A 12,829-nucleotide genomic window follows, 5' to 3' on the forward strand; every position below is an offset into this window, starting at 1 on the left:
TCTGGCTCTGTTTGACTGGGACCCTCTCACAGTAGGTCGCCAAGCCACCTGCTGAGCTCTCCCATAAACCAGCATTTCGCATACCAGCGCAGAGCCAGTTCTGGTAACTCTGCATTAAACGGTACAGACGTGAGCAATGTGCACCAGTCCAGTGTCCACCAGCTTCCAACAGACACCACATGTGGCCCACTTGGCGCAAGGTTTGGTGCAAACCTAGGACAGTGGTGGCATTAACGTTTTGCCCATTCATCCTAAAACCCAAGAATGTCGCACAGGGGCCTTAGATGGCATTGCACACCAGGCAGTGAGTTGGTGCATAGGCCTTAGCTGGCATTGCACGCTGGGCAGCGCGAGCTGGTGCAGGGGCCTTAGCCGGGATTGCACATCGGGCAGCGCGAGCTGGTGCGGGGGCCTTGGCCGGCATTGCACACCAGGCAGTGTGAGTTGGTGCATAGGCCTTAGCTGGCATTGCACGCTGGGCAGCGCGAGCTGGTGCGGGGGCCTTAGCCGGGACTGCACATCAGGCAGCGCGAGCTGGTGCGGGGGCCTTAGCTGGCACTGCACGCCAGGTTCCCCGGCAGGAGCTTTGGGACTGAATGTAGGTGGCGCTGTAAAGGTCCCTGCCTGTGTTACAGATACCCAGGCAGCATAATCCAAAGGGTCCCCTCCATCCTTATGACCTCAGAGTCCCTGATGTCCTGCCTCTTGTGTCCTCACTTACCCTAGTGCGACAGCAATTGAAAGTGCTATGTCTGGGCCGGGTCTCCTGCACACTGTGCACAGTGCTGGGCTTGGACAAAGTGCCTGTGTCAGCAACCTCACCACCCCGCATTGACTCTCCAGTGGACTGATAAAAATAAATGCTTTATTCTCCTCCGGCCTGCTCGGAGCACGAGCCGCACCAAGCAGCGTTGTTGTGAGTTTCCTTAGAAGCGGAAGGTTGGGGATGGATCACTAGGCGCTAAGGGGAGAAAACCGTTCACAATAAATATTCTATTTACAAGCCCAAACTCGCCAGGCTGACCTCTTCCCCCGTGTGCGTCCAAACCATGTCACCAACGCTGCTGCCATGTGAGATGGACTGGCCCCCTGGCCGAGCAGCCTTTCCCCCCCAGATTCTGGGCAAAACACTCCCAGGCCCAGAATTGGCATTTGGTGAGAGCTGCAAAGGCTGGCAGGTGCTGGGTGCCTGGCAAGCTGCCTTGGGCCTGGCAGCATCAGAGGCCCCTCTGTGGTCCACTGCTTGGAATCATGCCTGGTGCTGGGGGTGACCGAGCAGCCTGGAGGGGGCTGGCATCCCAGGCTGCAGAGGTCACCCCCTTCCCAGGAGGGGCACCAGCAGAGGCAGGGAGGTGTTCAGCAGGGGACAGGCCCAGCTGCTCATCCCACCCACAGGTGCCCAGGGGCCAGACGTGCTGGGTGGCACAGGGCACGCTAGCCTTGGGGGTGGTGATCTCTGCCTCCCCTGCAGGTGGTCCTGGCTGGAAGAGTTTGGAAGGGGGAGGTGGCCCTTCCCCTTCCTCTGGGCCTCCAGAACCCCTCCCCAGCACTCCATGCAAGCCTGCCAGGGCTCTGAGGGCTGGGGCCGGGTCAGGCCTGAGCCAGGTCTGCCTCTGAGAGTGGAGGCAGTGGGGCTGCCCCAAGTCCTGGAGGCTGTGAGAGCTCTAGCTGGGCAGGGTGGGGGTGGGGCCCTGATTCCGACCCCCCCCCACGGAAGGGCATTTTCTCTCAGCCCTCCTCCTGCCTGGCCCCGGCTCACAAGCACTCGTGCAAGACTTGTGTGCTGGTGCAGTTCAAGCAGCTGACGTGGCAACACCAGTGGAAGGTGCAGTTGCAGCGCTCGGTGACACGCTGGGTCCGTGTGCGGTGGCCCCGCCCGCAGCAGAGCAGCTCGCAGCCATCGAGGGCGGGGGAGGAGCTGTTGCAGATGCGCCCGGCTGTGCCTGCCTTGCCCGCCGGGCTGCTGTAGGTGCAGAAGTTGGGCGACTTCTCGAAGTAGACGAGGTCCTGCGGGGAGGGCGGCTTGTGGGCTGGGTTCTCGGGCTCCAGGTGGGGCCCCTCCGCCCGCGAGGCCCGGTTGCTGCCCTTGTTGCCGTAGATGACGCGGGAGGCGCCGTCGAAGCGGTCCTTGAGGAAGTCACCCACGGTGCGGAAGGTGGGCAGCCGCACCCAGCAGGTCCTGACGGTGCAGGAGCCCGACATGCCGTGGCACTTACACTCCTGCCTCATCTCGGAGAAGACGGTCTGTGAGACAGACATGGCTCGGTGAGCAGGGCAGGGAGCCCCCATGCCAGGGCCCAACACTGCGAGCTCCCCACAGCAGTGCCCAGGCAGAACCCCAACCCAGTGCCCATGTCAGTCGCTGTTAAGTGCGCCCCCCAGCCCGTGCTCGTGAGCCAGCATCTGTCTGGCCAGAGGCGGTTTGCTCGTTCCGCAGCCGCCACCAGCCCCTGCAGCACTGCGCCGGCCCCCCTGCTGGAGTGCAAAGGCAGCCTGCAGAGGCTCCCAGGGCTGCCAGCCGGGGGAAGCGGGGGTACTGCAATTACAGGAACTGGCCTCATTTCCTCCCGCATGTGCTGGAGACCAGCAGGGCCACGCACAGCAGCACACCCGGCCAAGGAGCCTCGGCATTGCCAGCGGTGCTGGCAGGTCCTGGTTCTGCCCCAGTCTATCTCCACCCATCACACCTCTGGCCTCCTTTCCCCAGCTCCAGCTCTCCCACCTCCCCCTCTCTTGGGCTCTGGTTGGTCCCACACCCCTCAAGCGCCCACAAGCTAATGAGCACTGGTGCAAGGAAGGCAGGACAGATCCCTCCAGGTCTTCTGTGCCCTCACTACCCCTGCCTCTTCTCAGAGGCTGCAGCTGCTCCTGCCCTCAGCTGAGTCCCCCAGGAAGAAAAACAGCAAGACAGGAAGGTGCCCCACCCTGAGGCTTCCACACTGCGCTGTGACTGCCGGAGCCTGGCTGGGTCAAGGGCCTGAGCCCCTGTTTGCAAAACAGAGGCCACGCAGGATGGAAAAGGGCCTCAGAGGTGATGCCTGTCCACTGGGCGCACACACACTGGCACACACACTTGTGCCTGGACACGTGAACATGCACACTTATGCCTGGACATGTCAACATCCATGGTCACACACACTCGTGAACATGCATAGACACACACGTGTCTGGACACGTGAACATGCACAGACGCACACTCATGAACACGCATGGACACACACTTGTGCCTGGACACGTGAACATGCACACTTATGCCTGGACATGTCAACACCCATGGTCACACACACTCGTGAACACGCACAGGGACACACACTCGTGTCTGGACACGTGAACACGCATGCGCCGCCTCCCCGCCCCGCCCCGCCCCGCCCCCCAGCAGGGTCACCTCCACGTTCCCCACACACGCGCCGGCGCCTGCGCGCGCGCGCACTCACCATCCTGCCCGCCTCGTTGTTGTGCAGGTTCATTAGGAAGCGCAGGTCCCGCCCCTTCTCACTGGAGTCCACGAACTCGCGGCCGAAGACGCGGCCGAAGTCGATGTTGTCGCTGCAGCCGCCCCAGTGCCAGTCGGGGCCGCCTGGGCCGCGGCGCCGGTAGTCGCACGTGCAGGACTCGATGGAGCCCTCGGAGCAGGACCGGGCCACGGAGTGGGTCACGCCGGCGCTGGTGATGGCGAAGATGAACGCGGTCTCCCGACAGCCTGCGGGGCATGAAGGCCCTCAGGGCTAGTGCGGACGGCCCCAGAGCACGGGGAGGCGGCGGGCCCGGCCTGCTGGAACACCCCTGGGGCGGGGCGGGGCGGGGCAGGGAACACACCTGGGGCGGGGGGGTGACTGGGCCGGGCAGGGAACACCCCTGGGGCGGGGCGGGGCGGGGCGGGGCCGGGCAGGGAACACACCTGGGGCGGGGGAGGCGGGGGAGCGACTGGGCCGGGCAGGGAACACACCTGGGGCGGGGGGGGGTGACTGGGCGGGGCAGGGAACACACCTGGGGCGGGGGGGTGACTGGGCCGGGCAGGGAACACACCTGGGGCGGGGGAGGCGGGGGAGCGACTGGGCCGGGCAGGGAACACACCTGGGGCGGGGGGGTGACTGGGCCGGGCAGGGAACACACCTGGGGCGGGGGGGTGACTGGGCGGGGCAGGGAACACACCTGGGGCGGGGGGGGCGTGGCCGGTGAGTTCCCACCCGGGGCGGGTTCCTGTGCACGCTGCGCTCCCTGACTCCCCCTAGCGGTGGGGAGCGGGAAGTGATGCAGTGGGTGCCGGAAGTTGCAGCGCCCGCAGCCAGGTGAGCGGCTGCAGCCCTGGGGAGCTGGGTGGGGCCGGTGGCGGGCAGAGCGCTGGGCTTGGGCAGCTCTGGGTGCCAGGCTGGCTTGGCAGAGGCTGTGCCTGGCGCCCTGGGCTGGGGGGTGGGGGTCCCCTGGCTCTGACCTTTCGGCGTTAGTTCCTGGGAGGAAGCTGGCTGCAGGCCGGGCCCCGGGGCTTGGGAAGGGGGAGACGAGGGGGGCCGGGTGGAGGCCGGCAGTGCCGGAGTTCGGAGGCCCCCCCCGCAGGTCACTGCCACGTTCCGTGTCCGCTCAGCGCTCGGGGACCGTCAGGTGCCGCCCCGCCAGCAGCGCCTGGTTCTCGTGGTGGTGCACAGGACAGGATTCGTTCCGCCTGGGGGCAGCCCTGGGCGCCCGCCCTTCCCCGGACTCTAACAGCTCCCAGAGGTGGCACCGGCTCTGCCCTTCGGCGTGACCAGGGCGCTGCAGGCTTCCTTGGGGAGCCCCCAGTCTGGGCGCGGGCTGGGAGGGACAACAGCGGCCCGTGGGGGGAAGGTGACAGAGCCAGGAGGGAGCCCAGGAGTCGGGGCGGGGCTAACTCAGGCTCCACCCAGGAGGCCACAGAGGCTGATCTGGTTGCAGGGACCTGAGGCCATAGCCCTGCCCGGGCCGAGCCCTCGCTACCAGGCCAGGGAGCCACGTGCAGCGGAGAGGGATCCCCTGGGCGGACGTGGCAGGGCAGCTCGTCCAATCAGGGCAGGAGAGGTGACGTCAGGTCCCTTACCTGGCCGAAGGGGGGCCCGAGCCCGGCAGGGTCCCCTCCAGCTGTCCGGCCCGGGGGCGGGGTGCCGCCTGCTGCCGGCGGGGGCCGCCCAAGGCTCAGCTAGGGACCCGCGGGGCTGGGCCCGCGGCCCGCTCGGCCTCAGTTCCCCCCCTCCTTGGCCAAGGCCTCGGCCGCCCCCCGCCCCGGCAGGAGCCTCACCGCGGTGCACGATCTTGCCGAAGACGCTGGGCCCGGGGCTGGTGGGACAGTCCCAGCGGCGGTGGCGGAACTGCCACTTGCACTCGCGGATGGCGCTCTGCAGGCCGCTGCTGATGCTGTGCAGGACGCCGGGGTTCTCGCGGATCAGCTTCCGCTGCCGGCGGCTCAGCAGCTGCAGGGTGGGGTCCAGCACCAGCTGCGCGTCCTGCGAGTCCGTCAGCAGGTTGGCGGAGGAGGCCACGTTGACGATCCCCCTGCGGGCGACAGGGCCGGCGCTGAGACCCCCAGTCGCAGCCGGGGTCAGGGCAGCGCCCCCGGGACCCGCACGTGCGCCCGGCTCGGTCGCTACACCCGCTGGTGCCGCCGACCTTGGGAGCCGCGGGCCGGGGGGGCGGGGGCGCAGCGAAACGCGCCTCTGCTCCGCCGAGTCCAGCGCCCGGCGGGTGCGCGAGCGGCCGCCCCTGGGGAAGCGGCCCGGGGCGCGTCTGAGCCGGCTCGGCGGAGGGTGGGGCTGCGGGTTGTGGCGAGGTCTTTCGCCGGCCCCCGACGCGCACCTCAGGCGGGACGGGACAGGCTGGGTGCAAAGGGACACATCTGTCCCCGGGGACAGGAGAAAAGCCCGGAAGGACGGACACACACACACACAGGTGTGTGTGTGTGTGAGAGCGCCCCGGGGTCCCAGCCCCGACCTGTGTGTGTGTGTGTGTGTGTGAGAGAGAGAGAGAGAGAGAGAGCCCCGGGGTCCCAGCCCCGGCCAGGTGTGTGTGTGTGTGTGTGTGTGTGAGACAGTGTCAGAGAGCCCCGGGGTCCCAGCCCCGGCCAGGTGTGTGTGTGTGTGTGTGTGTGTCAGAGAGCCCTGGGGTCCCAGCCCCGACCTGTGTGTGTGTGTGTATGCGTGTGAGAGAGAGAGCGAGAGAGACCCCGGGGTCCCAGCCCCGACCTCTGTGTGTGTGTGTGTGTGTGTGTGTGTGTGTGTGTGTGAGAGAGAGAGCGCCCCGGGGTCCCAGCCCCGACGTGTGTGTATGTGTGTGAGACAGTGTCAGAGAGCCCCGGGGTCCCAGCCCCGGCCAGGTGTGTGTGTGTAACAGCAACGAAGGGTCCTGTGGCACCTTATAGAGTAACAGAAAAGTTTTGAGCATGAGCTTTCGTGAGCACAGACTCACTTCATCAGATGTGTGTGTGTGTGTGTGTATGCGTCTGAGAGCGAGAGACACCCCGGGGTCCCAGCCCTGGCAGGTGTGTGTGTGTGTGAGAGAGTGAAAGAGCGAGAGACACCCCGGGGTCCCAGCCCTGGCAGGGGTGGGTGTGTGTGTGTGTGTGTGTGTGTGTGAGAGAGAGAGAGAGAGAGAGTGAAAGAGCGAGAGAGACCCTGGGGTCCCAGCCCCGGCCAGGGGTGTGTGTGTGTGTGTCAGAGAGCCCCGGGGTCCCAGCCCCAGCCAGGTGGTGTGTGAGTGTGAGTGAAAGAGCAAGAGAGACCCCCGGGTCCCAGCTCCGGCAGGTGTGTGTGTGTGTGAGTGTGAGTGAAAGAGCGAGAGAGACCCCGGGGTCCCGGCCCCGGCCAGGTGTGTGTGTGTGTGTGTGTGTGTGTGTGTGTGTGTGTCAGAGAGCCCTGGGGTCCCAGCCCCAGCCAGGTGGTGTGTGTGTGTGTGAATGAGAGAGACCCCGGGGTCCCAGCCCCGGCAGGTGTGTGTGTGTGTGTGTGTGTGTGAGAGAGAGAGAGAGAGAGAGAGTGAGAGACACCCCGGGGTCCCAGCCTCGGCAGGTGTGTGTGTGTGAGAGAGAGAGAGTGAGTGAGTGAGTGAAAGAGCGAGAGAGACCCCGGGGTCCCAGCCCCGGCAGGTGTGTGTGTGTGTGTGTGTGTGAGAGAGAGAGAGAGAGAGAGTGAGAGACACCCCGGGGTCCCAGCCTCGGCAGGTGTGTGTGTGTGAGAGAGAGAGAGTGAGTGAGTGAGTGAAAGAGCGAGAGAGACCCCGGGGTCCCAGCCCCAGCCAGGTGGTGTGTATGTGAGAGAGAGAGAGTGAGTGAAAGAGCGAGAGAGACCCCGGGGTCCCAGCCCCAGCCAGGTGTGTGTGTGTGTGTGTGTGTGTGTGTGTGTGTGTCAGACAGCGAGAGTCCCCGGGGTGCCGGCCCCGGCCAGGCGCCTTTCACTCTCGGTTCATGCCATCCTCGGCCGCAGCCACCTGGGCGCTGGCCCGCCCTCCCGGACGCCGCGCGGAGCAGGTGCGGGGCCGGGCCGGGCCGGGCCAGCCCCTCTCGGCGCTCGGCTCCCGGGCGGCCGAGCCCGGCCCGAGCGGAGACTTACCACCATCGCCCGCTGTTGTTCGCCGCCCGCGTGTTGGAGAGGGCGGAAAAGGCCAAGACCCACCAGGTCCGGAGCCCGAGCATGACCGTCTCCCTCGCTCGCTCTCGGGCGGCGGCTGGGACGCCCCGGTTAGGGCCGGGGGAGGCGAGGGCGAGCAGACGCTGCTCCGTCCGGCGAGCCGCGGCCACTCGGAGGGAAGCCCAGCCCGGCCGGAGCCGGGTCAGGGCCGAGCGCCGCGGGGGAAGGGCTGCAGCCCGCGTGTTCCCGGCGGCCGCGCGGAGACGGTCCCCCGAGGGGGACAACGCGGGCCGGGCCGGGCCGGGCCGGGCCGGGTCCCTGCAGCAGCGGCCGCGCGGAGGGGCTCCGGGGAGCGGTACCTGCGCCGGGCCGGGCTGCGCGCTCGGGCGGACAGTGCGGCGGGGAAGAGGCGCATCACTTCTTATGGGGCAGCCCGCGGCGGGGCTCCCCTGCCACCGGCCTGTCCATCACCCGGGCGGAGATTAAGGCCGTGCAGGGGCCCGGCGCCCCCTCCGAGCCCCCTCCCGGCAGGGGGCGAACGCTCGTGTGTGTCAGTCACACGCCCCCCGCCCCCACCCCCACGCGGCCCCCCGCCGGGCCGGGCCGGGCCGGGCGGCCGCTGGCTGAGGCGGGAGGCGGCCTCCAGAGCATGGCCCCGCAACGGCCGAATTTGGAGCAGGGGGCGGCCCTGCGCCCGGCGGTCTCTGCGTCGGAGGCCGGAGCCCAGCGCTGCTGGGTCCCCCGGCCCGGCGCGGCCCGGCCCGGCCCGGCGCCTCAGCTGCGGCCGCTCCCCCGGCTCTCGCGGGTACGCCCGGCCTCCGGTGGCCCCGGGGGTTCCGAGCGCGCGGCCGCTCGGGTCCCCGGGGCTGCTCTCGGCGAACGCCCGCCCGGCTGGCTGGGGCTGGCGGGGCGCTCCCGTCCTCCAGGCGCCCCTGCGCGGGGAGCGCAAACCACACGTGGCGGCCGGGGGCGACGGGAGGGGCCCTGGACCGGGGCTGCAGCGCTGCCGGGGAGCCGCCGCCTCGCTGCGAGCTCCGCTGCAGCGCCCGCGGAGCCGGCCTGGCCTGGCCTGGGGCGCCGGGTGCGGACACGGGCGGACGCAGCCGGAGGCTCCCGCAGGCGGCTCTGGGGCCTGTGGCCTCGGGCGGGGTCCTGGCTGGGCTCCCAGGAAGGGGCTGGCGGGCGATCGGGGAGCCCAGCACAGGGCACCCGCGGCCGGGCCCCTGGGCCAGCTAACCCCACGCGGCATTCGCAGCGGGCCGGTCCCGCTTCCTGGGAAATCCTGGGGCTCCACCTGCCCTCACCTGCCAGGGCTGGAGCGGGCAGGGGCGGGGCCGGGTGCCACGGAGCTGCCCAGGGCGGGCAGGTTCATGTCGCTGCCCTTAAGGCAGCCGGGAGACCTGCGGGACGGGGAGGTGATGTGCTCGGCCAGGGCAGGGCGCCCATGGGCCCAGCAGCCCTGCCGGGCCCAGTGCCCACGTGTGACCTGTGCAGGCCGGGCCCGTGAGGCTGGTCCTGGGGCCGCGGGGCTGGTCGCAGGTAGCGAGCTCCCGGCTGTGCGGGGGAAGAAGGGTGGGGTGACTCCCGCCTCCCCGCCAGCGAAAGTCCGCTCCTGGGCCAGGGGCTGCTGACCCTGCTGTGGGAGGCCCGGGCCCGGGCCCGGGCGGGGGCTGTAGATCGGGCCCCCCAGGCCCGGTGCGCCCCTGGCTGGCGGAGGTTTCCATCACATGCGGCGGTTCCGTCCCAGGGCTGTGCCAGGAAGTGCCGGCGTGGGGCGGAGGGACCGCGGGCAGCGCTGCCGGACGCTCGGCTCCGCGGGGGCTCCAGGAGCCAGAGGGGCGGGGGGGGGGACGGTCTGCCTCCCGCACCCCCTTTCCCCAGCCCGGCAAGTGGCTCGCAGGCAGCTGCTGTTCCGCGTCTGGCCAGCAGGGGCTGCTGCCGGCTCGGCTATGGCCGTGGGGCCGGGGGGCTGCCGGGGGCAGGTGCTCCCCGGGGAAAAGGAGAGGGCCCCGCGGGAACCGCCCACGCAGTGAGAGTCCCCCCCGTGCCCCGACACAGGCAGGGGTCGGGGCTGAGCAGCTGTTGGAGGAGACGGGCCCTATGGCGGGGGCAGCGGAGGGAGATATCGGGCGGGGCTGCGGGGTGCAGGGATGAGGCAGGTGAGGGGATGGGTGAGGCCAGGACGTGGATGGGGGGGTGAAGCCGGTAGATGGGGGGGTGAGGTGTGGGGCAGGTGAGGCCAGTAGGTGGGGGGTGAGGTGTGGGGTGGGCAAGGCTGGTAGGTGGGAGGTTGAGTTGGGGGGGTGAGGCCAGGAGGTGGATGTGGGGTGAGGCCGGTAGGCGGGGGGGTGAGGTGTGGGGGGAGTGAGGCCAGGAGGTGGATGGTGGGTGAGGCTGGTAGATGGGGGGGTGAGGTGTTGGGGGGGGTGAGGCCAGTAGGTGTGGGGATGAGGCCAGGAGGTGGATGGGGTTGAGGCCGGTAGGTGGGGGGTGAGGTGTGGGGCGGGTGAGGCCAGGAGGTGGATGGGGTTGAGGCCGGTAGGTGGGGGGTGAGGTGTGGGGCGGGTGAGGCCAGGAGGTGGATGGGGTTGAGGCCGGTAGGCGGGGGGGTGAGGTGTGGGGCGAGTGAGGCTGGTAGGTGTGGGGTGGGTGAGGCTGGTAGGTGGGGGGTGAGGTGTGGGGCGGGTGAGGCCAGGAGGTGGATGGGGTTGAGGCCGGTAGGTGGGGGGGTGAGGTGTGGGGCGGGTGAGGCTGGTAGGTGGGGGGTGGGTGAGGCCGGTAGGTGTGGGGGAGAGGCCAGGAGGTGGATGTGGGGTGAGGCTGATAGGTGAGGGTGTGGGGCGGGTGAGGCCAGGAGGTGGATGGGGTTGAGGCCGGTAGGTGGGGGGTGAGGTGTGGGGCAGGTGAGGCTGGTAGGTGGGGGGTGGGTGAGGCCGGTAGGTGTGGGGGAGAGGCCAGGAGGTGGATGTGGGGTGAGGCTGATAGGTGAGGGGGTGGGGGGTGGGTGAGGTGTGGGGCGGGTGAGGCCAGGAGGTGGATGGGGTTGAGGCCGGTAGGTGGGGGGTGACGTGTGGGGCGGGTGAGGCTGGTAGGTGGGGGGTGGGTGAGGCCGGTAGGTGGGGGGGAGAGGCCAGGAGGTGGATGTGGGGTGAGGCTGATAGGTGAGGGTGTGGGGGGTGGGTGAGGTGGGTTGGGGGGGTGAGGCCAGGTGGTGGATTCTCCATCCCTTGAGGTTAAGTCCCGGCTGGACAAGGTCCTGGCTGGGATGACTTAGTGGGGGTTGATCCCACTTGAAGCAGGGGCTGGACTAGATGACCTCCTGAGGTCCCTTCCAGCCCTGGGATTCTGTGAGGCTGGTAGGGCTGTAAGGGACATGCAGACAGTGTCTGGCAGGTCTCTGGCAATGGGGTATTTGTTGGAGGAGTTTGTCCCCCCAGTGGGTCAGTGCTGCTGCCCCCTGGCTGCTCCAGGCTCATCCCAGCTCTACCTTGGCTCTGGGAGCGCTGGGCCAGGCGCTGAATGGGGCTTTACTTGGCTGTGAAATGAGCAGTCCCCAGGCCCTGCTCCACAGCCGCCTCCAGCCCCCCCGGCTAATCCCCACCCCGGGCGTTGCCCCGGGTCAGTCATGCGCGCGGGATGGATTAGCCTCACTCAATCCCTTTACCGCTGGAAATGGCCCTTTCTTCTCACGCCCGGAGCGGGGCATCGCTACATTCCAGGGCCTGGCAGACAAAGGCTCCCCCAGTGACCCTCATTTCCGCCAGGACAGGACCCTCTGCTTCCCAGCTCCTCCCGCGAGCCCCGGGGCCCCGCTCTGCAGCCACTGCCCAGCGGGCCCTCGGCCCCTTTCCAGCTGTGTGCGGAGTAAATTTTCTCCTGCACTGGGGCCCGTGGAGACGTGCAGCACCAGGAGAAGCACACAGCCCAGCCAGGGTGCTGCTGTTCAGCTGCATGGCCACCTCAGCACTCAGCCAACAGGAACACAGCTGCTCCCCCCCAGAGCATGGGGGCCTCACTGTGGGTCGCTGGCTCTAGCACGTGACAGCCCACCACCCGCTAAGCCCCCAGGAGCTGTGGGCTGGCCCCCTGTGGCTGTACTCTGCATTTGCCAAACTGAGCTTGGATGGGTCGGCCTGGGGCCCAGCAGCCCCTCCCCCAGTCCCTGGGTCATTAGGGGGCTGCTGGGAAATAGGGCAGATCCCTCCTCCTGGTCTTCTTTGCATCTCCTCCAAGGGCAGAGAAATGGCGGTGCAGACCCCACCCCCAGCAGTCCAGCGCCACAAGACCAGCTAGGACTTCACCCCAACCAGGGATGGAGGCACAGGAGGAGGGGGATGGAGAACCCAGTTCTACTGGCATCACCTTAACTCTGCCCTCGAGTGCGGCCCTGTCACACCAGTAACACACAGACTAGCCTAGCCGGGGGCCCTCTGGGGGCAGAGCCTGTGAGCAAAGGAGGGGCAAGCCAAGCACCCTCTCTGGCTAAGGCAACAGTGGGGGTGGGGCAGAATCCGTGCTCCCTTTCTGGGACATCAGGCCAGCTGCACCCGGGCCAAAATTACCTGCCACTGCCCGGAGAACAGGCCTGAGGGGCTCAGGTGTTAGCAGCCAGGCTGTGCTGCTGGGCAAGGCCTGTAGGAAGCAGGCAGCTCCCCAGTGGGGCTCTGGCCCAGGGCTACGAAGGGAGGGGGAGGGCTTGGGTGTTGGCACACCCGGCTCTTGCCTGTCCTCTGCCCGGGGCTCACAAGAGTCTCACAGCCTGGGGGCTCTTTGGGTTGGGGTGGGTACCAGGCGGTCAGACTCCGTGAGCTGGTGGGCCCTTCTGGCCTGCAGCTCCAGGACCGGGTCCGAAGGGGGGCAGAGGGGGAGAACCCCAGCTGCACTGGGCCCAGACTATAGGGGCAGCTTTGGTGGATCCCCACCCCTTGCAGGCAGGAATGGTAACAGGCAGCTGCTGACCTCCGGGCCTCCTTGTCAGGCCAAGCTCAGCCCCTGCTGAGCCAAGCTGAGGGTGGCCTCTTCCAGCCAAGCAGCGGTGGTTCTGATGAGGCCCAGGGCCAGGCCTGCCCACAGGGGTGAGCTGGGAGGTGGATCTAGGCCTTTCTTTCCCTTCTGGAGGAGCCCCCCATGCCCTTGCCACCTGCCTGCAGCTTACAGGCCACGGCTGAGGCTGGCCAGGCCCTGACACAAGCCTGTGAAGCTGCATCATTGTGCTGGGCAGCAGCTGTCCAGCCCATTTCTTTGGCTGTTTGTACCCAGCT

At 68.3% G+C, this 12,829-nt stretch overlaps 1 protein-coding gene across 1 annotated transcript; it reads right to left on the reverse strand.

Annotated features, from left to right (window-relative positions):
- Positions 1–1,639: 1,639 nt before the first annotated feature.
- WNT1 (Wnt family member 1) lies at positions 1,640–7,633 on the reverse strand. The gene is made up of 4 exons (XM_074979637.1): positions 7,551–7,633; positions 5,249–5,502; positions 3,435–3,700; positions 1,640–2,244 (listed from the first exon to the last, which is right to left on the reverse strand). The coding sequence occupies exons 1-4, from the start codon at positions 7,631–7,633 to the stop codon at positions 1,756–1,758; spliced, it is 1,092 nt and encodes a 363-aa protein (XP_074835738.1). The 3' UTR covers positions 1,640–1,755.
- Positions 7,634–12,829: the final 5,196 nt, after the last annotated feature.

This window comes from Carettochelys insculpta, chromosome 29 (genome assembly GCF_033958435.1).
Source record: "Carettochelys insculpta isolate YL-2023 chromosome 29, ASM3395843v1, whole genome shotgun sequence".
Lineage (NCBI taxonomy): Eukaryota > Metazoa > Chordata > Testudines > Carettochelyidae > Carettochelys > Carettochelys insculpta.

Coding starts and splice junctions, on each gene's coding strand:
- WNT1 (XM_074979637.1), bottom strand. CDS start 7,633: ATGCTCGGGCTCCGGACCTGGTGGGTCTTGGCCTTTTCCGCCCTCTCC. Junction 5,503..7,550: donor AACAACAGCGGGCGATGGTG/GTAAGTCTCCGC, acceptor TGTCGCCCGCAG/GGGGATCGTCAACGTGGCCT. Junction 3,701..5,248: donor CGGCAAGATCGTGCACCGCG/GTGAGGCTCCTG, acceptor CATGCCCCGCAG/GCTGTCGGGAGACCGCGTTC.